Source organism: Esox lucius, chromosome 11 (assembly GCF_011004845.1).
Source record: "Esox lucius isolate fEsoLuc1 chromosome 11, fEsoLuc1.pri, whole genome shotgun sequence".
NCBI lineage: Eukaryota > Metazoa > Chordata > Actinopteri > Esociformes > Esocidae > Esox > Esox lucius.
Window position 1 is genome coordinate 48,987,577 of NC_047579.1, and position 24,151 is coordinate 49,011,727.

Sequence of the window (24,151 nt, forward strand, 5' to 3'; positions counted from 1 at the left end):
AGCCAAGGTCTTAGCTGTCTTTTGTCCACATGTTGTTGTCCACATAGTTTAGAAATTAATAATGTCTTAGGTCTGTTACTTTTGGCAACCTCTCATCAGCTTTACGTTCTGGTTCACATCGGTTTTTCTATCCATAGATGAGCATAAGGAAACTTCCATGTCAGAACAGCAGTCACCAAGAACAATGCCTTTTTTACATCCTTATTTTGGCTTGTATAGTTCTAATAGCTCTTTTTTGTGGTATTTACAAATGTGTTGAGTGATGGTTTCCTGAGCAATGGAAATGCGACTGTACTGTATGTGCGGATTTACGATTATCATTTCCGAGATTATGATTACATTTATGAATTTATCAAGTTTAATACAAATGAATTACTATTAACGATTACTTGAAAAGTTAAATAAAGTGAATCGTTACCAAAATCTGAAATCTGAGTGATGAACAATACCGCCGCTAGAGGGCGGTCATGTTGCCCTAAAGACAATCACAAAGTCATGTGTTCCCCCTACTTCAGCTGTTGATTTTTGGTTGTACTGTTCAGGTTGTCCGCCATAACCAGCGCTTCACTGGCGTTGTTAGACCAATCCAAATGTAGGCCCGAGTCTTTATCAAACGAAGGTCATGTCAAGTTTCGTGGAATCAGGTAGTCCAATATGTTTGCTTTTTTTTTAAATTAGCGAACGTTAGCTTGTATTTAGCTAAAAGACAATGAAAAGGTTTTCCAGTCAAGCTAACGTTTACTAGCTACTACTGTATTTAGCAACCAGCTTGGCGATACTGTGCTAATGCGTTTCTGAAATGATTGAGGGTGTCGTACCTATGTTTCCAATAGAAATTCGTTGTCAACAAACGTTTTGTACCGTAACTGTTTAAACAGTCAGACGGAATGAATAAACCCCTTTCCACATCACCTAACGTCAACTAGATAGCATGCCAACTAAACACAATCCTTCCATTGAAACAACAGAATATGGCAGAATTATCTGAAGTTTACATGTTTATCTCTTTCTTGGTAGGTTTTAGCAAATGGTTGTGTTTGAACTATCTCTTGCTAGTTAGTAAACAGTTTGCCTGTACACGGGGAAGCTGAAAAACAACCGATGTTGCTGTTGCTGTGCATTCCTCGCCTGGATAGAAATTGGGCGCTTTCGAGTGGTTCACTTTAGAAAAATAGAATGACCTTTTCTGGAAAAAGCTTTACCTCTGAGTTCGACATTCTTCTTAGCCTTGCTAACATTAGCTTAGGTTTCCTGGTAGCTGGCTATAGACAGTTGGACTATGTCTGCTTTCGCTTCATTGCCGTTTTCGTAGTGTATGCTGTACACTATTTACCGTTTTTCGTCCTGGTCTCTAGCTTCCATTATAGTTTCTTACTGTAAGTGAACTTCGCTCCCTATGGCATACTTGTGCTAAATACACCGATCAGCCATAACATTATGACCACAGGTGACGTGAATAACACTGATAATCTCGTTATCATGGCACCCGTCAGTGGGCGGGATGTACAGTTGTGGTCAAAAGTTTGCATTCCCTTGGATAATTGGTCATATATTTACCATTTGTAAAGAAAACAAGTGAGAAGACAAAACACGTTTTTTTTTGCATGATCAGTCATATTTTCAAAATCAATGCCAAGATTTCACAATTTGTGCCATGGTATGCAAACTTATGAGCACAACTGTATTAGGCAGCAAGTGAACATTCTGTCCTCAAAGTTGATGTGTTACAAGCTGGAAAAATCGGCTAGCTGAGGATCTGAGCGACTTGGACGAGGGCCAAATTGTGATTTGAACGACAGTATCAGAGCATCTCCAAAACTGCAGTTCTTGTGGGGTGTTCCCGGCCTGCAATGGTCAGTACCTATCAAAAGTGGTCCAGGGAAGGAAAAGCAGTGAACCGGCGACAGGGTCATAGCCGGCCAAGTTTCATTGATGCACGTGGGGAGCGAAGGCTGGCCTGTGAGGTCCGATCTATGGGTCCGATCCATAGACTGTAAAAATAAGGTCCGATCCAACAGATGAGCTACTGTAGCTCAAATTGTTGAAAGAGTTAATGCTGGAACTAGTCGTCCAGAGTCGCCGAGCTTCTGAAATTAGTCGTCACCTCTCACACACAGGCAGCCGCGTTGGATATCATGCGATTGCGAATAATATCTTAGAAATGTATTTATAACAGTCCTAACCACCAAGTATCGTATCATAAAAGCATCTGATCCCATATCTCCATTGAAATATTTATAAAATAGTCTACATGAACCGCTGAATATAGGCTTTTTTTTTTTTTGCACGTTTTGTGCAACCTCCAACCACACATGTTGTGAAGAGCGATGAACGCTCAAATAACCAGTCTTTAACCAACTGCAAACCATAGCCGTTTTGAATTATATGATATTCATTATCTTATAATATAATTTCAGATAGTCGGTATTTTATCACAGAAATCCGAGAACCAACAAGCTTGATCACACTCGGGATCCGAAGAAGTCGGATAACGGATTTGATCTCGCATAATCTTGATTTCGTATGTATTCTTGAAGACCTTCACCTCCTCTTCAGGCCCAGCTATCATCTTTAAGTTATTGAGGAATTTTAAATGGCCTTCATTTAAGCGTCCATTAATACAATTTTAGCCAATTCTGAAACCGGTGGTGTTCCTGTAATAAGAACCAGAGTGCCTCCCACTCTTCAGGAAACAAGTATGAATCATTAGGGTATGATAGCGCTGGTTTTTCATTGCAGCCTAGATGTGCATGCCCCTTACGGAATAAACCAAACCTGCATGATGAATTCGATAACTGTTCCTGGCAGCCTATACATTTGCCTGTGATCTGTAGACTGAATAATTAGGTAATTGTTGAAAAAAATTTACCAGGTTAATTCGGTAACATTAGGCTACTATTTTGTGAGTCATGAAACGGAGTGCTATTATACACTGTAAAACCTAATAAGTTCAGAATACTCAAGAAAACTTATGTGGAAACTGATTACATCAAAATATTTAAGTCAACTAACTTAATTTTGCTAAGTAAGTAATTACTTAAAAATTTCAATTTACTGAAACTTAATTGTTTAGATGTTGTTTTTTTAAGTTTACTGTACATAAAGATATAGAAGAAAATGATTTCCCAATATGCATTGCCCTTTCAGTATTTGTTAATGACAGAGACATGGTTATTGAACACAGTCATTATCTCTAAGTTCACTTTGTTGACTGTTATCCCATAAATCCTTATTTTGAATTGCAATTCACCTGGCTCATGGACTATTCATTTTAAACTTTCAGGAAGTCCCCCGGTTTACCCTTAGTAGAAGCATTTGAGTAAGAAATACTTTTGGGTTTACAGTGTAGCAAACAACAAGGTCCCGCCATGATACTGGGGGTATTAAACATTTATGTAATGTGTGTGTGGGTGTAATATCAAATTCAGAGTTTATTTATCAAATGCACCGAGCAACACAGCGTCATTCTGAAGTGACATTCTTGTGACATGGCACCCGTCATTCTGGACAGTGACATTCTTGTGACATCTACGTAGTAAGAATTAAGAAATATATAAATCTAAAATATAGCAATAATATACATAACAATGTAAACTAGCAGCAATTTTAAAGAGAGTAGGATGGGAAATATGAACAATATGGGTAGAAGTATTGAATATTATAAACATAAGTATAATATGCCTATGAATGGTACATACAAAGTAATATTCTAATGTACATTAAATGTACATGGAAAGACATCAGAGCATTTGGAATGTTCAAGTGTGATCAGTATGATTCATCAGTGTTGCTGGTTGAGGAGCCTTATGGCCTGAGGGGGAAAAACTGTGAGTCTGGAAGTGCGTGCTCCAATGCTCTGGAAGTGTCAACCAGACGGCAGCAGCGGTGTGAATAGACCATAGCCTGGGTGTCTGTAGTCTTTGATGATGTTTCGTGCTTTCCTAAGGCATCGTGTATAATAGATGCCTTGCACGTAGGGGAGGTTGTAGCCGATGACGCGCTCCGCAGACTTTAACACACTCTGGAGGGCCTTGCGATCCGCAGCGGAGCAGCTGCCGTACCAGGCAGTAATGCAGCCTGAGAGGATGCCCTCAATAGTGCACCTGTAGAAGTTGGTGAGAGTTTTTACAGACATGCAGAACTTTTTGAGTCTCCTCAGGAAGTATAGTTGCTTTTGGGCAGTTTTTTAACTGCCGAGTTCGCTTGCCTGGACCAAGTGAGGTTATCTGTTTATGCAGGTGCAACCCAACAGGCACAAAACATACTTGGCAGCAACTGAAGATGAAATCAGACAAACAGGAAAAGTATAATATCAGTACAAACATTTGTGATTGTTATTTAGCCTCCCCTACCTAATTAAATACATTTCAGTGGCTACATTCAACATATATTTAAGTAGTAAGTAACATTTTCTAAGCAAATCAAAAGTACACTTCCCCCCCAATAAAATTACAATTCTTTGTTGGCCTATTTGCACATTAATGCTGTGGAAAGACTTCATATTCACATGATTTCCTTCATTTACTGAAGGAGCTGTGATAGGATTATGAGTGCCATCTATGCAGCCAATCACCCCTGGAAACCCTAAAATATTAACTGATTAGTGTTTCAAGTATCAAAGCTTCATACTAAATAAACTGACTTCTGTTTAGACTGATACCTGCAATTCTGTGGAATTCTTTCTATGTAGAATTTCCTTTTAGATCCAGTACAAGAATTATTCTGGAAATCCAGATATTAATAGAGAAGTACCTGAAACTATTGAGAGAGCTAAACAAGGCTTCATTAGCGTTATTTTAGCAGCAGGATATTATGCTGTGGGCACTCAGATTTTCTTTATCACAATAAAAGCCCTCATTGAAATGTACAAGGCAATTTAGTTAACAGTCTGTAAAAAAGAAGAGACACAAACAATATTGGAACGGACATTAAAGATAAAATGTAGAGACTAACTAGATTGCTGATTGTCTTATACACAGCTCCGGAAAAAATGAAGAGACCACTGCACATTGAACGCTTCTGTTTCTCACTCAAAACCTTCCTTGTCGACTTTTATGGAATTGAAAAAAAGGGTGCAGTGGTTTCTTTTTTTTTTTTCCTGAGCTGTATTTCAATTCTGGCTTTTAATTAGAAAAATACATTCTCGGTTAGCGCTGAAACACCAGTGGAGGAGGTAAAAATTGCATTAGATTGCGTGGCATATTGTTTACCAAGTAAATCTTGTTTACTTAGGTAGATGTATAGACCAGGCCTGGGCTTTCATTTTCTGTTATATATTTTTGCTACTTGTATAAATCATTATAAATTGAAGGTTTTTGTTTTGAATTAACAATTAAAGGATTAGCAACAGCCGGAACAGCACCATCTAGTGGACAGAACCTGCCAACATCAGGTGGTATTTGGTAATAGGGGTGCGACCGTTCAAACGTTTTAATGTTGAAACAACATGATATTCCTAACGTTAGGAATATCCCCAAATTGAAAAGCAGTTATTATAATTGTTTTCTTCACAAATTCGTTTAAAAATGCTGTAACTTACTAGGGCACGAAATTAAGATGTTTTAGTTACTGTAGAAGCATGGGAGGGGCACGTACACCATGAGTTTAGACAATTGGCCATTTATCACATTCCTGATAATTAGGCAATAAAGCTTGTGTATGGTATATAGACAGTATACCCAGGGTAAGAGAGATTAGAAATGATGCAATAATTGTTTTCTAATACTTTGTATTTCCAGTGTCAGAGCTTGTTTTTAAAGATGTACTATATATACTGGACCTACAAACGTCTTCAGCTTTTAACAGCATGCTGTATATGTAGCTAGCCTAGCGATGTAAAAATCAAGCGATGATTTGATGTCAGCATTGAGTTTTTATAATGCATCTCTTTTCTATTTGTTTGCTAAATCTGCAGCTAATAATACTGCATTGCACTTGAAGCTGTGTCATGTTACTAGGAAGTAATGTATTTCTGTCTGTCCAGGAAGGAGAAAATACTCTCCTACTGATGACTTGTGGGAGAGCGAGAAGGGGGATGACGGAGATTCCTTAGTCACGGAGCTCCGGCTTGTCTTGATCGGAAAGACAGGATCTGGGAAGAGTGCCTCTGGGAACACCATCCTGGGCCGCAGACACTTCCTGTCAGAGCTAAGGGCCAGTTCAGTCACCCAAGCCTGTGAACAAGGAAGCGCAGACCTGACTGAGGAGGAGGAAGGAGTCACAAGAACAAGGACGAGAGTGCTGGTGGTAGACATGCCTGGTTTCGGAGACACACGTTTTGATGCTGAGCATACTCATTCTGAAATGGCAAAATGCGTGACGCTGTCCGCCCCGGGCCCCCATGCCTTCCTCCTGGTGATCCCCCTGGGCCGCTACACTGAGGACGAGGATCGTGCCGTGGCGGAGATGGCTGACATATTCGGAGAGACGGCGGTCCGTCGCCACACGCTGGTCCTGTTCACCCGTGGTGATGACCTTGAAGGGAGGGGGATGGAGGAGTATCTGGGAGCCAGCGCCCCTGTGGAGCTGAAGGCCCTGTTAGAGAGGTGTGGGGGCAGGTACCACGTCCTCAACAACAGAAACCCCAGTGACCTGCAACAGGTTATAGGGCTGCTGGAGAAGGTGGAGAGGATGGTGGAGGAGAACAATGGAGGCTTCTACACCAACGCGATGTTCAGAGAGGCTGAGACTGCCATCAGAGAGGAACAGGACAGGATAATGAGAGAGAGATGCCAGGGAGTGCGACAGGACAGGGAGAGTGTTGAGCTAGCCAAAAGGCGAAAATGTGATCAAGAGCGGATTGGGTGTGCAGGAATTGGAAGTAGGTGGGCTGAGAAGGGGGGGCCACCTCAAGGGTCAGGGTTAAGGAAAAGGGACCTGGAGAAAGGAGGAGAGGATGATGAGGGACAGAAGAACGGCAGTGCCGAGGCCCTGCTGAGGGACAGAGGCGACAGATGGGGGCAGCTTTTCAGGACCAGGCGGCAGGGCAGTAACAGGGTCCTGAGCAGAAGGCAGTCGTTCCACTCTGCCCTGGAGCAGTTCAGGAGGGACGCTGCCCTCTCTGGGAAGGTCCTGGAGAAAGTCAAGGTCCTGGTGGCTGCTGGGGCCACTGGCATGGCCGTGGGGGCAGTGTTTGGGGCGGCCGCTCCTCTGGCGGCGGCGGCGGGGGCGGCAGCCATGGGGAACACAGTGGGCTTCGCCGCAGGGCAGCTGGCTGGGGTGTCAGTGGCGGGGGGTACCAGCATGGGAAAGGTAGTGGGCGCCATAGTGGCGGCAGCCACGGGCAAAACGGCCATGGCTCTAGGGGCGGCGACTGGAGGAGTACTTGGGGGATCTGTGGGCGCCCTGGCCGGGGCGGAAGCCGCCGGTCCCGGGTCGGCCGCTCTGGATGCTCTGGGCCAGGTGAGCCTGATGGGAACCGCGGCAGTGGGAGTTGCAGCGGGGGTGGGGGGTGCCTTGGGGGCAGGAGCCGCCCTCGGGGCCGCCCTGGAAGGTGCATCTGTCACCGCTACTGCCTTGACAGGGGTCGTTGGTGGGGCTCCCGCTGTCGCAGCTGGGACGCATGCAGCCGCCTCTGGGGGCAGTGTTGCAGCCGGAGCCATTCAGTGTGCAGGGGCCACAGTGACAGACGGGTTGGCTGTGGCCGGGCCCGTGGCTCAGGCCGGTGCAGCGTGTGGCACTGCAGGGCGGGTTGTATCTGACGCCTGGGGCTCCATGGGAGCCACAGCGTGCGTCATGACCGCCGTGGCAGAGATAGGTAAGGCTGCGGCGGGCATTGCCCTGGCTGGAGGGCTGGTGGTGAAGGTGGTGAAGGAGCGCATCAGGAACACCACCGGCTCCGCAGACGGCAACTATTCTGAAAGGAAGTCCTATGAGATGATCTGGAACAAATGAAGGACGTTCAGGCCTACGAGACCGCCAGATGAAGAAAGCAAAGGCCTGGAATCTCAGGGCCTTTTGAAGTTTGAATGCTGGTTCAATCAATAAGCACATTATTACAGTTATCAATAAAAGCATGTGGCATGTGTTTCTTTTACTTGAAGTGGGTGGTAATCTTTTATCCACTGTTGTTTAACTCTAGCTCTGCAGTGTAGCTTTGTTCAAGCACTTACCTTGGTGTATTAGCTTTTTGACACTTCCACAGTGTATACAATTGTCGATAGAAATAGCTTTATAACCTTTTAAATGGAAAGCAGTATTGAGATTTTCACACTTACATTTTTGGAGGTTTGATATTACAAAACATTTTCAAACTTAGTAGAACAAATATGATGTACCTGGTTCACTGACACATTATGAGTATGTATTAATTTGCAGTGCTTTGGCTTTATGCAACAAGGAGTGTTTTTTTTTTTTTACGGAGAATTGCTTTAGGATATTCAAATGCATATTAAAACTATATTTGTGAACTCTCTATGATGTGATTGTCATTTCATGTTTGATACACTGTAGAAAAAGATGAAAAACACGTTTGATACACATTCATACTGAACACTCATTAAAATATTCAAAGATAGGCAATCTATATTGATAAGGATGTTGATTTGAATATAACTAAATGTCAGCCTAGGCTCAGTGGCCAAAACAAGCCATGATCTCTTACAGCAGCAACTGGTCCCCCAGGACTCCAAATCAGGGACCGGCCCTGTTTATTTTTAGAGGAAAGGCGGCACTGAGATGAGGGTAAATATGCTGCTGGCGAACCTATGATTTAATTTATTCTCATGATTCACACAAATCCCATCCATGCGATAAACTACCTCAGAAAAATGTGAAACAATGCAAGTGTACACAATTAAATGTTGAAAGTGTACACAATTAAATACAATTAAAATTACTAAACACATTTTGAATATAATGTAGTTACACTTATAAGTATAATTCCTTCTAATGACATTTTACATTTTTAAATAACGTTGAACTAAGTTATTATTAATCTGAAATTCATATCCTGATGCGACCAAAACATATTCATGCATTCATTTGCTGCTGAACTTCATTGAAGGATGTTATTGGGCGGGGTCAATGCAAATGTCAAGAAAGCTTCTGATCGTTGACGTACTATCAGGCCACGGTAAGGGTGGCATTTCTATTGGACAATGGTGCCTGGTCTCATGACTTCAACGACAAGGATTAAGCCTATCCGGAGTAGGTCTGCTTCACAAGCTGTGTTTGTAAATGACGTAATTCGTGGAAAACAAGATGGCGACGTCTAAATCGTAAATGTGTTTATCTAAATAGATATCTGCCTTTCTGAGGCATCAATTAAGTGTTCCCGTTAATCGGACAGCTTAATATCATACGAGATAAGATAAAGAGACAACTGGCTTTGTTAACGACTGAAACATATCTGGACTGGTCTTGATTATTTCCTTAGCAGCCTCGGGTTAGAGCCGGGAGACGAGGTTCTGAGGATCACAGGATGGACGGCAACGCCAACGTTAGTGGAGAGTACATCTCGACTATGGAAAATATGGACCCGACTTTGTCAGAACTTGGGGACGAATTTACACTGGGAGATATCGATGGTGAGTGACTCTTTTGGTCACAGCAAATTGGTTACAAAATGATTAATGTTCATGTTTATTTTTCCACGAACGGAAGTTTGTTGTGGCCTTTTTTTGGCTTTGTAGTACAGTGGGGTGTTATTGTCGAGAGACAGTAGGGATGTTCTGGTGATAGGTATCACCAATTAAGCAAGACCGCTTCTAGTCAATTCATGTGTTTGCTTCTTGAGATGTACAGTAGGCCGGTTGTTGATATTTCACATTGGTCACAATTAGTGTAACTGTGATACTGTTGCTATTATCCATAAATCGGCAGGTTCAAGCCAGTGTCAACAGCGACTATTGATGTGCATGATCAAATATGGCACACATACAGTATAATTAGGAGTTTTCTTATGAACTCGTACCTTAAATAATGCCATGTTTTTTTGTCAAACAGTGGCAATAAACTGTGAAAACGTTTTTTATAAATGTTTTTTACCGACCCTTAAAATGAAAAGGGTTTTTAAAATAATAGCTTTTGTACTTTAATTTTGTCAAATGGTAGCCATGCATAAATCATCGTATCAGAGATAAGACCCTTGATATTGGAAATGAGCATCAAGCTCTGTGCTCGCCTCTGCACTTTCTCTACCCTGTAGACGTCATAATAACTTATTTAATATATAGCATTAGAAACGGTATACTTTCCGTTTAGTTGGAGCACCACAGAACATATCAGCCAGCCTACATCGCAAAAATGCATTACCTGTTTTATTTAGCTTCTTTATTCATTCATTTGCACGTAACATGTCATTTCTTGACACAAAAATATTCCACAATATGAAACAAATTATCGACTATAAAAATATTTGTGATAATTTTTATTTTGTAACATTTTACTTGCACAACATTATATAATTATATTAATTATAATTCCTAATTATCCCATCATTAGTTTGCTTCAACCTGCTCACTAAAAGCTCCTTATATCAATCAATCTAATGTATTTGTAAAGCCCTTTTTACATCAGCAGTTGTCACAAAGTGCTTTTACAAAACACACAGCCTTAAACCCCAAGGAGCAAACAACAGTAATGTTGAATTTCATCGGCTTGGAAAAACTCCCTAAGAAGGCCGAAATTTAGGAAGAAACCTAGAGAGGACCCAGGCTTAAATAGACTCTGGACCCAGGCTCAGAACATATTAAGAGTATAATTGTAATAATTAATAAATACATGTGGGCTGAGTCCAGAGTCTATTTAAAATTAGTCCAGGTCGGACGCATGACCAGATGGACAGGGACAGGGACAACCCCGGGGGAGGGGGGGGGGGTGTCAGCATAGTGGCAGCTGAAATCGTCAGGTATCGTCTTGATCTGCAACACAACCAGGTGGACTTTGGACAGGGACAGCAACAGGTCTTTCAAGCCAGGTACTCCTCAGGTGTGGGCCAGGAGATGTCCTCCTAAGTTTGAAAGGGCAGGAGACAGGGAACATCTAAAAAAATAAATTTCTTAGATCTATAAGGATTTGTAGTGGAGAAGGAGAACTGACCCTACTCCTCACGCACAATAATATAGCAGTGTAAGACCTTGGGGCTGAGACAGGGGGGTCCAGTGACTCTGTGGCCCCCGAATGGCATTGTAGGGAGGGCATCTCAGTGGTGATAAGAGCCCACCTGGCAAGACAGCAAGGGTGGACAGTATCAACCCTTTCTGGTCACCTTCACGCCCCTGGGCCAGACTACACTTAATCATAGACCATGCTGTAGAGATGAGTCTTTAGTAGACACTTGAAAGTTTGTACTGAGTTTGCATTTCTAACCTTAATTGGCAAATCATTCCACAGTAGTGGAGCTCTATGAGAGAAGGCCCTGCCTCCGGCTGTTTGTTTAGAAATTCTAGGTACAATTATGGACTCTATGGAGAGAGAATTGCTGTTCTGTACTTATCAAAACAACCATTGGCTGTTTAACCATTGGCACAGTGTGAATGCATGGGGATTTGGATACAATTCCCCGACACAGGTCACCAGATTCCAATGAGTGAATGTTAAGTCCCCGAACTGATGCGCTGTCATACAATAGTGGATGAATGGGACCCGTTGCTTTGCCGGAACTAAGAGAATACTGGTGCTGTTATGTAATCCCTTGAAAAAAAGAGAGGTATGCATAGTGTTCTGACCCGTTGACTAGGGTACAACAAAGGAGAAAATATTCCATTGTTTCAAAGTTTAAATTTATACTTGAATAATTTAAATGCCCAGTATACAGGTTTGGGAAGTTGAAGTAGATAAGTTCTTTGGACATGTTGAGGGAAATTTGTCTGTGAAATCTTAAACAGAAATAGTTAAAAGAGCATCCAGATGTAGCGCATGGGTAATAATGTTGTTTTTTTTTTATTACGTTACATGTGTTACTTAGTTCACAGATGGAAATGTCACTGTCGGAGGTAATGTTGGACACTTCCCACAGGTACTCCCCAGTTACTCCCCAGGTACTCCCCAGTTACTCCCCAGGGCTACGGAGGTCTAAAGACAATGTCTCGCTCAGCGTGTATTGGAGTGCATTGAGCGTTGAGGCAGGAAGTCTGCTTGTGTTTGTCCTTCCAGCTCTAAACAGAACCAGGAAGAGTATGACTTTGTCATTGGGATGCAACCAAAAACACCACACTGGCACTGAAACAGTTCTTCTCTCACCAGCAGCTGGACTTACTAGCGTCGTGTTAGTTACCAGGTGAAAAACATGTCAGTGGGTTTATACTCCTTTGGCCAAAGGACTCTCATGTGAGTTTCTTGTTGCTAGTGTCAATCGAAAGTTGTTTACACATTATGTTAATGTAATTTACATTTAATTATTGTCACAGCAATTGCGGTCCAAATATGCTCATTGTTGATTATAGGCCTAATAAGCGGCTCACCTCTGCTGCTGCCAATTTTCTCCACTTTAGGTTAGTGTCTAAAATGCATGTTTGAGCCTCACCTTATGTTGGAATTTTATGAGACATAGGCTATTCTTCTATCTAATGATCACCTGCAGAATGCTTTTGCTCAGTTCTATTTAAACTTCTCCACTCTGTTCCCAATGCAACAGTCACTCTGGTTATATAACCTGTCTTCCCTACTCCCAGAAGCCCTAGGAAGCTGTCACAATTGTCTGTGGGTTTGGAGACTTTGGCTCTGTTTTGTTCTGTGTCTGTCAATGCCAGTCCCCCGTGGAGCCTTTTGGATTACAGGTTACAGTGCCTCTGTCGTTTGTGTGGTTCATTAAGGCTCACAAGCAGAACATTTCAATTAGTATTTGTATTAGACCAGCCTCTATTCATTGGCATACCAGGCAACGCAATTAGTGAGAGCCCTTATTTTATTTGTAATCTATTATTGCATATCATGCAGGACACCAGCAGACCATTTTAAATCTATTATGTTCCATTCTTGAAGTAGCAGCGGTCCCAAGCTGGAACTCGAGTATATTATGTCCAGAAACATTCAAGTGTGCAGTTCACATCTCCTTACTCCCCATACTCTACGCATTTAAACAAGTAGGCTACCAAAAGTGTCTGTCGTAACCTGTAGGTTATCACAAACATAAATGTGACATAAAGATGCAGTCTATTTAGGCAGCTTAACAAACGCATACAAGTCTCGTGCAAGCAGTCCTAAATACCTGAGTGATGTTATTTTTCAAGTCGCAAACATTGACAGTTCAAGAGGGCAGACAGACTGGGCCATGCAAAACAAACTTCATTACGGTCATACACTGGTCACAAGCGGAAATGGAGTGGAAATGGAGGTGGAAGTGAGGTAGTTTAGTACTTGCATGGTCACTGCAAACCATTGGCAAAACCAGGGGCCTGACAGTTGGTTTTTTTCAGTCACCCAGGCTACAATCTACAGAGGAGCCTCAATACCATGATTGTCATCACATGTAGTTACATAGGTGTATATTATGTGTAGATCTTGCCCGGACATTTCTGCCTCTGTAAAATCCTAATTGAAATAAGATGGCCTTCTCCACCTTTAGCTGAAGTATGACTGCCTTCTCCACCTTTAGCTGAAGTATGACTGCCTTCTCCACCTTTAGCTGAAGTATGACTGCCTTCTCCACCTTTAGCTGAAGTATGACTGCCTTCTCCACCTTTTGCTGAAGTATGACTGCCTTCTCCACCTCAGTGCCTTGTTCTTATCTCATTTTTATGGGACATTTGTATTTTCCCAGGACATCTGTATTACATTAACATGTCCTTTCTCAAGGTTGGTGGTTTGAAGGCTTCTCTGTTAACATTTAGTTGACTCCGTTCCAGAACAGTAGCAGGGTGTCAAACCAAGGCTGGCACTCCATAAACAGCCTTTATTCCTTTTATGTCAGCTACCTTGGACTGGCAGTAAACAATAGTGTCACAGTACATATCTGCTGTAGGTCACTCTGGACTCTCCTTCCATTATTGGCAAACTGTGCTCTCTTCACTCAAGGCCAATTTCAAATGTTTGTTAATAATCAACATCCAGCATGTTAAGTGTGCGTTTTAAATGAGTGTCAGCAGCACCACTGTCAGTTTGCTGGTGGTGTAACTTCTGATGCAGTTAATCACCAGACCCTTGTCTACAGTTCTCAGTGGTGAGATTTCTTTTACCCTTTCTGTGACAGGCCCAGACCTACCTTTGTTAGAGAGCAATATCCACCGGATAATGTCAAACAAGATCAGCCAGTTCTATGCTTAAGCAGGATTTGTAGTCTTGGCACGATTTCATGAGTTATAATGAAGTACCTTTTAGCTAACCCACAAGCTGAAACTAATGAAACCCTCATGTTATTTCTCCTCAGAGATGCTCCAATTTGTCAGCAACCAGGTGGGGGACTTCCCTGACCTCTTTGAGGACCAGATGGCCACGGCGAGCTCCCTCCAGAACGGAGCAGGCGCCCCCCCGCGTCCTGCACCTCAGCCCCCACAGACCCCCACCACAACGGTGTACCAGAACACCAACGTCACCCTCACGCCCACCCACACCTTGGCGCCCATGTCCATGCCCCTCACACCGCCCCAAACCCCAGTCCAGACGTTGTCCTCTGGGCAGCATCAGGTCCGCACCCCTCCCCTGCTCCAGCCCCGGCCTCAGATGCAGGCCATCCAGCCCCAGCAGCAGCCCACCATCCAGGTCCAGACCCAAAGCATCCCCATGCAGACACACAGCTTCCCAGTGCACACCCTAGTCCAGACCCACAACCAGACCCTGCCCATCCAGACCCAGGCCCAGACGGTGATGATCACAGCCAATGGTGGCCAGTCCCGCTTTATCCAGAACCCCGTCATTTGCCACCAGAGCCCCACTACAGGCTTCCAAGGTGAGCATGCGACTAGACACAGTCAGCCGAGATCGGTTTGAGCGGGAAACTGTGGGTGTTCTCTGACAATGCATTTTGAAGTACAGAAGAGACAGAGAGAGACAGTAGAGAAGTGATCAGTTTGTATAAGTACATGCAATTTCACATTCAATCACATTTATTTATAGAGCCCTTTTTACATCAGCAGTTCTCACAAAGTGCTTTTACAAAACACCCAGGCTGAAGCCCCATGGAGCAAGCAACAACAGTGTTGAAGCACATGCGTCGCGTTTCGCGCGGTCCCTCATCAACCGTCATGGAAGAACCTGTAGTGTCCTAAACCAGGGGGAACCTCCGTGGCTTCCTGTTGGGATGCTCTGGAGAGAGTCAGGCTGTAGTTACAGGGCTGGTTGGCTCATGTGTGGTAAGAAACCCACTGGCCATCAAGGACAATGCTGCGGTTCTTGGTTGAGAATTGCTCCTTAAAATAAAGTGTTTCTCAGAATGAGAATTGCTCCATAAAAAAAAGGTTAAATCCAAGTTCAGCAGATGTATTTGGCTTGTTCCCTTAATGATTCCCTATTTGGCTTGTTCCCTACTCTACTTAACAAACATAGGACGGGACTGAAAGCACCACACGGAAATGCGTATTTCCATGAAACTGTTTAGGAGTCTTTGAACAAACAAATGGATGGCATTCAAATGCAGCGTCAACATAACACAACTGGAAGAATAATTATTAACATGGAATCCGTCAGTATGGTCTCAATATGGCCAGGCTAATTTAGATCAAGATTCCGCATTTGCAAAGTCGATAATTACATTTGGATGAGTTATTCAGGTATGTCATCCAATGTTGGGCAATACTTGCATTGGCACACCAAGGAATTTTGCTATAGACTGCAACACTAAGACAACAGCAAGAAAGGAGTGTCAGCTTGGCCTGGTCCTTCATGGGATATGATAATGTAGTGTCGGCTTGGCCCTTCATGGGACAGGATAATGTTGTGTCGGCCTGGCCCTTCATGGGACAGGATAATGTAGTGTCGGCCTGGCCTGGCCTTTCATGGTTGGCCATTTCTAATCTGACTTTCTCCACAGTCCTTCAGCCTCAGATGCAGAGCATAATGACATCACCACAGCCCATGACCATCCAGCACCAGAGAATACTGCAGACAGGCCAGACAATCCAGACCCTCTCCACAGCGCCCACTACAGTCCACACCATGCAACAGCAGGTTCAACAGGTACCCGTGAGTATCACCCTTCAGAGGATTCCATGTTAAAGCCTCAAATGTCTCGCATGTTGCAGCCACAGATCTTATGCTGTGTGGTGCCATGGGTTAGAACTGATCCAGTGTCCCTGGTCTCTTGCAGCTTCTAGTCCACCAGCCCCAGATCCTGAAGACTGAGAATCTGGTCCTGACGACCCTGAAGCCTGACGGCACACAGGTTCTCTCCACCATGCAGAACCCCGGGATCACCACCTTGACGCACCCCATCCAGACCCAGACTCTACAGGTACCGGTATGTCGCTCTGCTACTCTTCCTCTTACTTTACACTGAACATACTTCTTGGCCTATTCCAGTCACTGCATATTATTTTAGCATCTTAGCTGCATTTCGTAGGTCACCGTTGACTTTAACCACTCGCAGACTCTGATGGGCAGTAACATCCTGACCACCGTTCCTGTCATGATGGGGGGTGGAGACAAGCTGCCAATCAAACAGCTGTCGTCAGGCTCCTCCAACTGTGGAGGCGGGGCCAGGCAGGTGATGGACCAGGGGATGGTGATTGGTCCAGGGGGCCAGGTGAAGGAGGGAGAGAGGAGGACCACTCACAACATAATCGAGAAGAGGTACCGCTCCTCCATCAACGACAAGATCCTGGAGCTACGAGACCTGGTCGTGGGCGGCGACGCAAAGGTCAGCAAAACCAAGTGACAGTAGAATTCAATACTGACTGTCCTTGACCTCTCAAGATCAACAAGTGTAGTTTTCTTTTGTTGTCCTTAATGGAATAAGAAGTTGGAGAGTGCAGACTGCCAGAAGAATTAGTGAATCTGTTTTATTATAAGGCGAAATATATTGATTAATCTTCTGTTAACAAACATAACTATTTTATAAGTCCTTAAAGAGTTGATTTAATGGCTATTAGGTTAACATGTAGATTGACACACGGGCCACATGTTTGTACACAGATGCACAAGTCAGGAGTCCTGAAGAAAGCCATCGACTACATCAGATATCTGCAGCAGGTCAACAACAAGCTACGGCAGGAGAATCTGGCCCTCAAGATGAACAGCAAGAACAGTAAGTCATAGAATCATTAGTTCATTTATTACTGCTGTGTGGATATTTTGGTGTCCCGTTCCTGACCCGCTGTAACTCTGGGCCCTGTGTCTCTGTTAGAGTCAGTGGTGCTGTCTGATGACGTTGAGATGAAGCCAGAGGTGATGATGATGATGTCACCTCCCGCCTCCGAGTCCGGTTCGGGTTCTCCTCATGGGTTCTCTCCGTACTGTATCGACTCAGAGCCTGGCAGCCCCTTACTGGACCATGAGCAGGTGCAGTGATGATGATATTGATGATGCTCGAGGATGTGTGATGGGGCGGGGGGGTTGTTGAGAGTTAAAACTTCAATGTAAAAAAACTGCTCCTGTTGTCTGTCCATGCCTTCTGTCAGTTGAAGAGCGAGCCTGGCTCGCCCTCCTCCGTGGGTGTGATGGATCGCTCTCGTCTTCTCCTTTGCGCCCTCACTTTCCTCTGCCTCTCCCTGAACCCCCTGCCATCCCTCCTGGGGTCGGAGTCGCAAGGCAGCTCCGGTTTCTCCTCCACGCACGGAGCGTCCAGGACCCTGTTCTCCTTGCCCAGCCAGACCCAGAACTTTGGTCAGTCATCTTCTGCTTAGACACTGACAACAGACGCGTAGCAGCCGCGTTACAGCGCATCTTGGGCGAGGTGTTAGAACGCAGAACATACACTGACTCCGCCATGCTCTCTTTCCCACAGCTTCCTGGCTTTGGTGCCTGTTGCCGTGGGTGACGGTGTGGGTGTTGAGCGGTGTTGGGGCGGTGTGGGGCTGTGTTCGGGTCCTCTACCTCTGGGAGCCTGTCACTCCCCTTCACTCACCCAAGTCCGTCTCCTTCTGGAGGCACCGTAAACAAGCCGACCTACATCTCCAGAGGGTGGGGCCACTTGGTTCATGTCGAACTACGTCAGCTCACCACATTGTTGCATTATGTCCTTCGGGATAAATCCTCTCCCCGCGTCCATAGATGCATTTGGAATTTTTTTTTTTTTTTTTTTTTCTCCTCCTGTCCTGCAGGGGAACTATACCGAAGCTGCGGACAGTCTGGAGACCTGCCTGTCAGTCTTGACCAGAGCCCTGCCCACCACCCGCCTGGAGCTCCTCTTCTCCCTCTCCTGGAACCTGATTCGCTACTCCCTGCATCGCCCGACCCCTCTCGGCTGGCTGGTTCGCCTGGTTGGTGGGAAGCATGAGGGGGAGGAGTCCAAGACCAGCGCCCGAGACGCAGCTCTGGTCTACCATCGTCTGAGCCAGCTGCAGCTTACAGGTGACTACTGAATTGTTTGCGTTAAGCCATGTGTTTTTGCCTGTGTGGTACCAGTCAGCATGACAACACCGCACCCCCCCCCCCCCATCTCTGTGTAGGAAAGCTTCCCCACCACAGTGGTCTCTGGGCTCTGTCTCTGTCCATGAGTGCAGTCAACCTCAGTGACAGTGCCCAGGGCAAGATGGCTCCCGCCCAGCAGGCCCAGATCTACGTCACCACAGCCACAGCCCTGCGCACTCTGCTGGGACACCACCTCTCTTGCCTGCCTGTGAGTCTCTCAGACCCCCCCCCCCCCCCCCCCCCCTCATCCTGGTCCCCCATTACCGACCCTCCACATCTCTCTGTCACTGCAATGATAATTATACCTCTGTTGGAATGAACTTCTGTCGTTGTCTGTTTCCCAGGGTTACCTTTTGAGCTGTGCTGAGGGTGTGGCCAGCCAATCGGAGTCCAAGCCTATCCCTGACTCTCTGCACTGGCTCTTCACACCATTGGGCAGGCAGTTTTTCCTCAGCTGTGACTGGTCTGTGAAGTCTGAGAGCAGAGAGGGTGTTTACACCTCTCAGAGAGACCCAGGTATGAACAATAAAGTGGAAAGGAGTACACAAATCATGCATTGCAAATTGTCTGTTGAATTGCCTTTCTCTGTCTGTCTCTCCCCCTCTAGCTGACCCGATTGCCCAGCTACATCGTAGCTTCTGTGAGAAGCTGCTGGAGAGAGCCGTGCATTCCCTCATCCAGCCCCACACCGACACCAAGCCCAGGAACAACTCTGGGTACGACCAGGGTCCTCACAGTGCCCAGTCACTCTCCTGGTACTTGAGCCACACCGTGTACTTCTACAAACTGGTAACTTTTCTACTCTCCCTCTCTCACTCTGTCCCTTCTATAGGGAGTTCTCCAGTGCCTTGGAGTTTATCCAGCTGTTGAATGGTTGCACGGAGGAGTCCTCCTCCCCCTCTCCTCCCTTCCCAGCCCCACCCAATCACACCACCACGCCAGGTACTGGAATGCCCACGTCACTGGAGCCCCGCCGATCTCTGTGTGGGAGGGAGACATTCATTACCAGTTTCTGTATTTCTGGTTTTCCAGATAGTTCTCTTTCTGTCCTGCAACAGGATTTGATGCTGTGATTGTCTGTAGATTTGTTCATGCTCACATTTACATACTTTCCTGTGCAATAGTCTCGGGCATCTGGAAGTCAAACTGAAGTCATTTATTTGGATAGTGTTTATTTGTTAAAAAATAAATTTAAAAAAAAGTGTGCGCGCGCTCGTGTACACTTATTTTAATTAAAACACTTACTACCCAAATTCGATGGCCTTAGTTTGACTTTCAGGCGTTACGAGCTACATTCTTCATGAAGAAATCCCTAAGGACGTCTGTCATCTCTGTGCTTAGTGGTGGAGCCAGTGAGTCGCTGGTGGGCGTCGGTCCTAAAGGCAGCTGTCCATTGGCTACAAGGGGATGATGTTGCCGTGCGGTTACTGGTGTCTGAGGCAGAGCGCATGCCCAGAGCTCTACACACCCTGGAGTCAGTATAACGTGGGCGTGCGTGCGTGCGTGCGTATATGACATTAGAAGCATTGTCATTATTGTCTCTGTTGTCCCACAGCCATCCATTGCCCAAGGCGGTCCTGCTCTTATGTAAGGCCGTGAATATGAGCCTGTCTCCACTGAAGGGGGACGGGACAGTGGCGTGTCTGGCTCAGTGTGACCGGGCCAGCGGGCACCTGCGTGCCAGCATCTCCATCCCCCTGACCACCCAGTCTGGCAACTGGCTCAACAAGGTACTGTTAGAAATCAGCCGTTTCGTATAGTGTTTGAAATAATGATCGCATACGCGGTTGTCAAGGGAGAGAGTAATTCTGTTATTTATTGCAGCATTAGATAGTCTTGTTCATGAGGTTACGGAGCCGGTCTTCTTTACACAAACTCAATCTCATCTCCCTCAATCTCAAAGAAACTTCCGGTTGTCCTCACATTTATATACATCCCAAGCTGAATACACATTAGTCCTTTGGCTATTTACTGTCGCGCTTTGAATGACCGTGACTTCCTGTGTACAGATCAACAGATGGCCTTTTGCTATCTAAACACAACAAGCATACACTCCGACAGTGCCCAGAACAGGCCTCAGGGACTTTACAGCGTCTTTATTTTCACCAACGAGAACACTTCTGTATGTATCTATACTTTATGTAGGTGCAGTAGAGATTGTCTCTACATTCATATACCAACATAATGCACACTGTAATGCTTGCGTGGGCTCTTGTTTGACTCAGAAATGTACAGATTGTGTGTGTGTGTGTCATAGTGTGGGTGGTAGGGGGGTGGCTGTGGTGCATTGTAGTTGCATTGCATGATCCTGCAGCCCAGTGCAATGTGTCTGCAGTGCAGTACAGAGGCCTCCGGAATCAGCCGGCACCCGTGTCACAGCCCACCCTGAACACCCGTAATCCGGGCAACGCGTCGCACCGCTGTTGCCCTGACAACGACACACGCGAACACCGTAGCCCTGAGCGCCACAGCCATGACAACGCATTTCACCACGGAGGGCCCCGTAACACGGTTTGTTCGCCTTACGCCGGTTCCTCTTCTATACCCAGGGGGTGGAGCTCCTTTGCTGTGACCTTTTGCTGACCCTCAGGACCAGCCTATGGCAGAGAGGGAGCGGCAGCAACGGAGAGCAAGGCCCCGCCCCTGGTTCCCAGCTGACCGGATTCCAGCGGGACCTGAGCTCACTGCGCAGGCTGTGCTACCGGCAGGCGCAACACAAGGTAGCCAGCGTTAGAGGCCTGGCCGCCTGGCCGCGGATCACTCATGGCTGTTTATGGTGTAATGTGAGCGTGGTCCCACTCTCCCCCAGGTGTTTCTGCATGAGACCACAGTGAGGCTGATGGCTGGCGCCAGTCCCACCCGCACACACCAGCTCCTGGAGCACAGCCTGCGGCGCAGGATCCACAGCCCAGACCAAACCAACGGTAGGGACCGTCGTCGTCGTTCAGAATGGCGCCGTTCAGTAGCGTTGTGTTTTTGGGCATCAGATTCGCCACCTCTTTGAGTTCCACCCTTCAGCAAACTGACTAATCCCTCTGCTCCTCCCCTTCAGCAGAGGACAACTGCGTCTTGGGTGAGCGTGAAAGGGCTCACGCCATCTTGCTGGCGTGCCGCCACTTGCCCTTACCCCTGCTAACCCCCCCCGGGCACCGTGCCCGCCTGCTGGCCGAGGCCAAACGCACCCTGGAGCGCGTGGGCGACCGCCGGTCTCTTCAGGACTGCCAGCAGATCTTGCTCCGGCTCAGTGGGGGCACCACTATCGCTGCCTCCTGAGGACCCCCCCCCCCCCCCCCCTCAAACAGACCTCCCAGAATTTACACCCACCCACACACATTCAAACTGACAGCTCATCTACTCACTCCGAGCAGACCCATCAATGATGAGTCATCCTCCACCACAAATCTGATATTACCCAACTCCCAGAAGTGTCGTCTTTGTCTACACACAACACTGATGTTATTTTGACAGTTAAACAGTTCCTCATTGTCAGATAGGCAAATGTTGCCCACTCGGTTGTTTGCTAGATACTTCAGAATGAAGTTGTGGAAGTCATATGTAATGTCAAAATGAAGGGGTGTCTGTACCAAACTAAGTAATCAGCAATCGTCATAAACCAGTTTTCTGCACACGGCTTATGGTTCTGGCACAACCCATTGGTTTCTGGGACCAATCAGAGTGTTTAGAATGTGGTCGCATTCTAGAAATCCTTGAAGAGGAAGTCTGTTCCACACATATTGCGGTGAAGAGACATTCTTGGCTGTGGCAATGAGATTGAATAGCAAGACAAACTGTTATAGATCAGGCACCGATCACTCTACATCAGGCACCAAAGGGGACCTTCGGTCTGCCAAGCTGAACAGTGACTACTGTTGACATTATGACAGTGTCATGTTTACTTTCACACCGCCTAAAATCCCTATATCCCCACAAAAGGAACTGTACATATTGTGGCTAATTCACTGGACCATTGCGCATTGTTTCTCACATGCTCTCTGGTGAAATGCTAGCACTGTAATGTTGCTAAAAATGCTAAGCATAAAGGAAGCGGCTATAGGGCGTAAAGGGAAAAGGGATCAAAATGACTGCCACTGAACTCTCATCTGCAAACAATTCAGTCTCTCTTTATGCACCATTTAACTGGATCAAGCGCGTTGAATGGACATCCATCCGTAAGAGGACGTGTTTGTTCGCGTCTACAGCTTTAACACAGAGTTGGAGAGTCAGAGGTAGATGATAGGCCGCACGTGTTCTGGCAGTCCACAAGCTATAGACGCTAAAGACTCAAATGTAATGTGCGTCCATGCGTCACAGTAATTACACAATGATGAAAACGGAGGGGTGTTTGTAAAACACAAATAAAATAGTTCCTAGCAGGAAGACCTATGGTTACGTGTATTCTAGCTTTGACCATTACCTTCCAGCTTCTACTGAATGACGCAAATTAGATTTCTTCTCGCGGTACGACGCGAGGTAGGCTCTCTTTATATCTACCTCATTGACTGCACAGTGACAGTGTGCTCTAGCTCGGTGTAGTACCATATTAGTTCCGGCATGGTGATGGTTCCACGTAGTCATACCCAGTGCAGTGTCAACTCTGTGGGAAAGTTCAATGATTTCGGAGTGCATTTATAATGTTGACCAAACAACCAGGTCGCTCTCAATAGTAGGGTTGATTCTGACCAATCTATTAACTGTAGAGGTCACGGTGAGTCTTGCTAGGTTATGCCGTAATGACCCGTTGGTGGAGAGGGTTTCCTAGGATGTGTAGGCGGTTGATGGGATGCCCTCAAGTATAATGGCCTTGATATAGTTAATGATTTTATAATGTTTCAGTGTCAGAGTTATTGTGGGATCTCAGTCCAATTGCTTTTAAATGGATTGCCTGTTGGCTAGAACGTCACTGTCATTCTCATTATCTTTGTTCCGATTTTCTTATTTAATGGCTGTAATATTATATTTGCTCAGTTTTTTTTTTTTTTAAAGCGTAAAGTGGTTTACTTACTGTTTTTTATTGTAAAGGCAATCTAGGGATATAAACTAGAATTCAAATACAGCAGTACCTTTTTTAGGATGAAGGAGTTGTATATTTTATGCAGAAAGAATTGTCCAATTATGTTAGCATGGCAATTTATAGGACAGGAATTGGCACTTTTTTTTTTATTTTAAATCTTTTGACAGTCTCCAATGCACAGAAATACTAGAAAGACTATTGTCTTCCAGTTAAAACCAGCCGTATACACAACAAAGTTTATGATGTTGGTTTACCCAATTTTGTACCTTGTATCTGCTCAGTTACTCCAGATTAACCAGCCTGGTAAATACAATCTGGCTAGCCCACACAAACCAGTCTAATTAATTTAATCTGACTAACCCAGACTGAATTCAGTTGACTGGTTTGTCTGGGCTAGTCAGATTGGATTAGTGTGGGCTAGTCAGATTGAATTCATTAGGCCCATTCAGTGAATTAATTTAGGTTATAATGTTACAAATTGTCTCTGCAGTTTTTCCCTCTGTATTATTTTGTTTTCTGGATTTTTATGTATGATTTTGTTTTTTAATAAAAGATGAAAACAACTGTTTTTTTATTTTTTATTATTAAAAATGACTGACGCCTATCAGTAGGGAGACTTCTGCCCGAACAAGATTATTTAGGACAGGACCCTTATTAAAGCTATGTCCTTTGGGCTTTTTTGCAATTGGTTACCTG

General features: G+C 45.3%; 2 protein-coding genes across 9 annotated transcripts; both read left to right on the forward strand.

The window, feature by feature from the left end:
• Positions 1-412: 412 nt before the first annotated feature.
• On the forward strand, positions 413-8,413 carry LOC105025762. The gene is made up of 2 exons (XM_010896704.4): positions 413-644; positions 5,984-8,413. Exons 1-2 carry the CDS (start codon positions 623-625, stop codon positions 7,891-7,893), a joined length of 1,932 nt encoding a protein of 643 aa, XP_010895006.2. The 5' UTR covers positions 413-622; the 3' UTR covers positions 7,894-8,413.
• A 758-nt stretch (positions 8,414-9,171) lies between these two features.
• Positions 9,172-23,423, forward strand: srebf2 (sterol regulatory element binding transcription factor 2). 8 transcript variants are annotated; one of them, XM_010896703.5, is made up of 19 exons: positions 9,172-9,527; positions 14,309-14,827; positions 15,908-16,059; positions 16,184-16,333; positions 16,436-16,732; positions 17,008-17,119; positions 17,219-17,373; positions 17,493-17,697; positions 17,819-17,994; positions 18,135-18,384; positions 18,483-18,652; positions 18,789-18,960; positions 19,052-19,160; positions 19,277-19,386; positions 19,786-19,918; positions 20,000-20,174; positions 20,994-21,164; positions 21,254-21,368; positions 21,497-23,423. In XM_010896703.5, exons 1-19 carry the CDS (start codon positions 9,422-9,424, stop codon positions 21,715-21,717), a joined length of 3,498 nt encoding a protein of 1,165 aa, XP_010895005.1. In that variant the 5' UTR covers positions 9,172-9,421; the 3' UTR covers positions 21,718-23,423. The 8 variants fall into 8 exon arrangements, with proteins under 8 accessions (XP_010895005.1, XP_012991523.1, XP_012991526.1 ...); XM_013136069.4 differs by having other exon boundaries at positions 21,500-23,423; XM_013136072.4 differs by having other exon boundaries at positions 16,463-16,732.
• The last annotated feature ends 728 nt before the right edge of the window (positions 23,424-24,151 follow it).

Excerpts from the sequence above, each read along its gene's own strand:
- srebf2 (XM_010896703.5), top strand. The coding sequence starts at position 9,422 with ATGGACGGCAACGCCAACGTTAGTGGAGAGTACATCTCGACTATGGAA. Across the intron at positions 17,995-18,134 it reads CCGACCTACATCTCCAGAGG|GGGAACTATACCGAAGCTGC; the intron begins GTGGGGCCACTT and ends CCTGTCCTGCAG. Across the intron at positions 19,161-19,276 it reads AAGCCCAGGAACAACTCTGG|GGAGTTCTCCAGTGCCTTGG; the intron begins GTACGACCAGGG and ends TCCCTTCTATAG.
- LOC105025762 (XM_010896704.4), top strand. The coding sequence starts at position 623 with ATGTCAAGTTTCGTGGAATCAG. Across the intron at positions 645-5,983 it reads GTCAAGTTTCGTGGAATCAG|GAAGGAGAAAATACTCTCCT; the intron begins GTAGTCCAATAT and ends CTGTCTGTCCAG.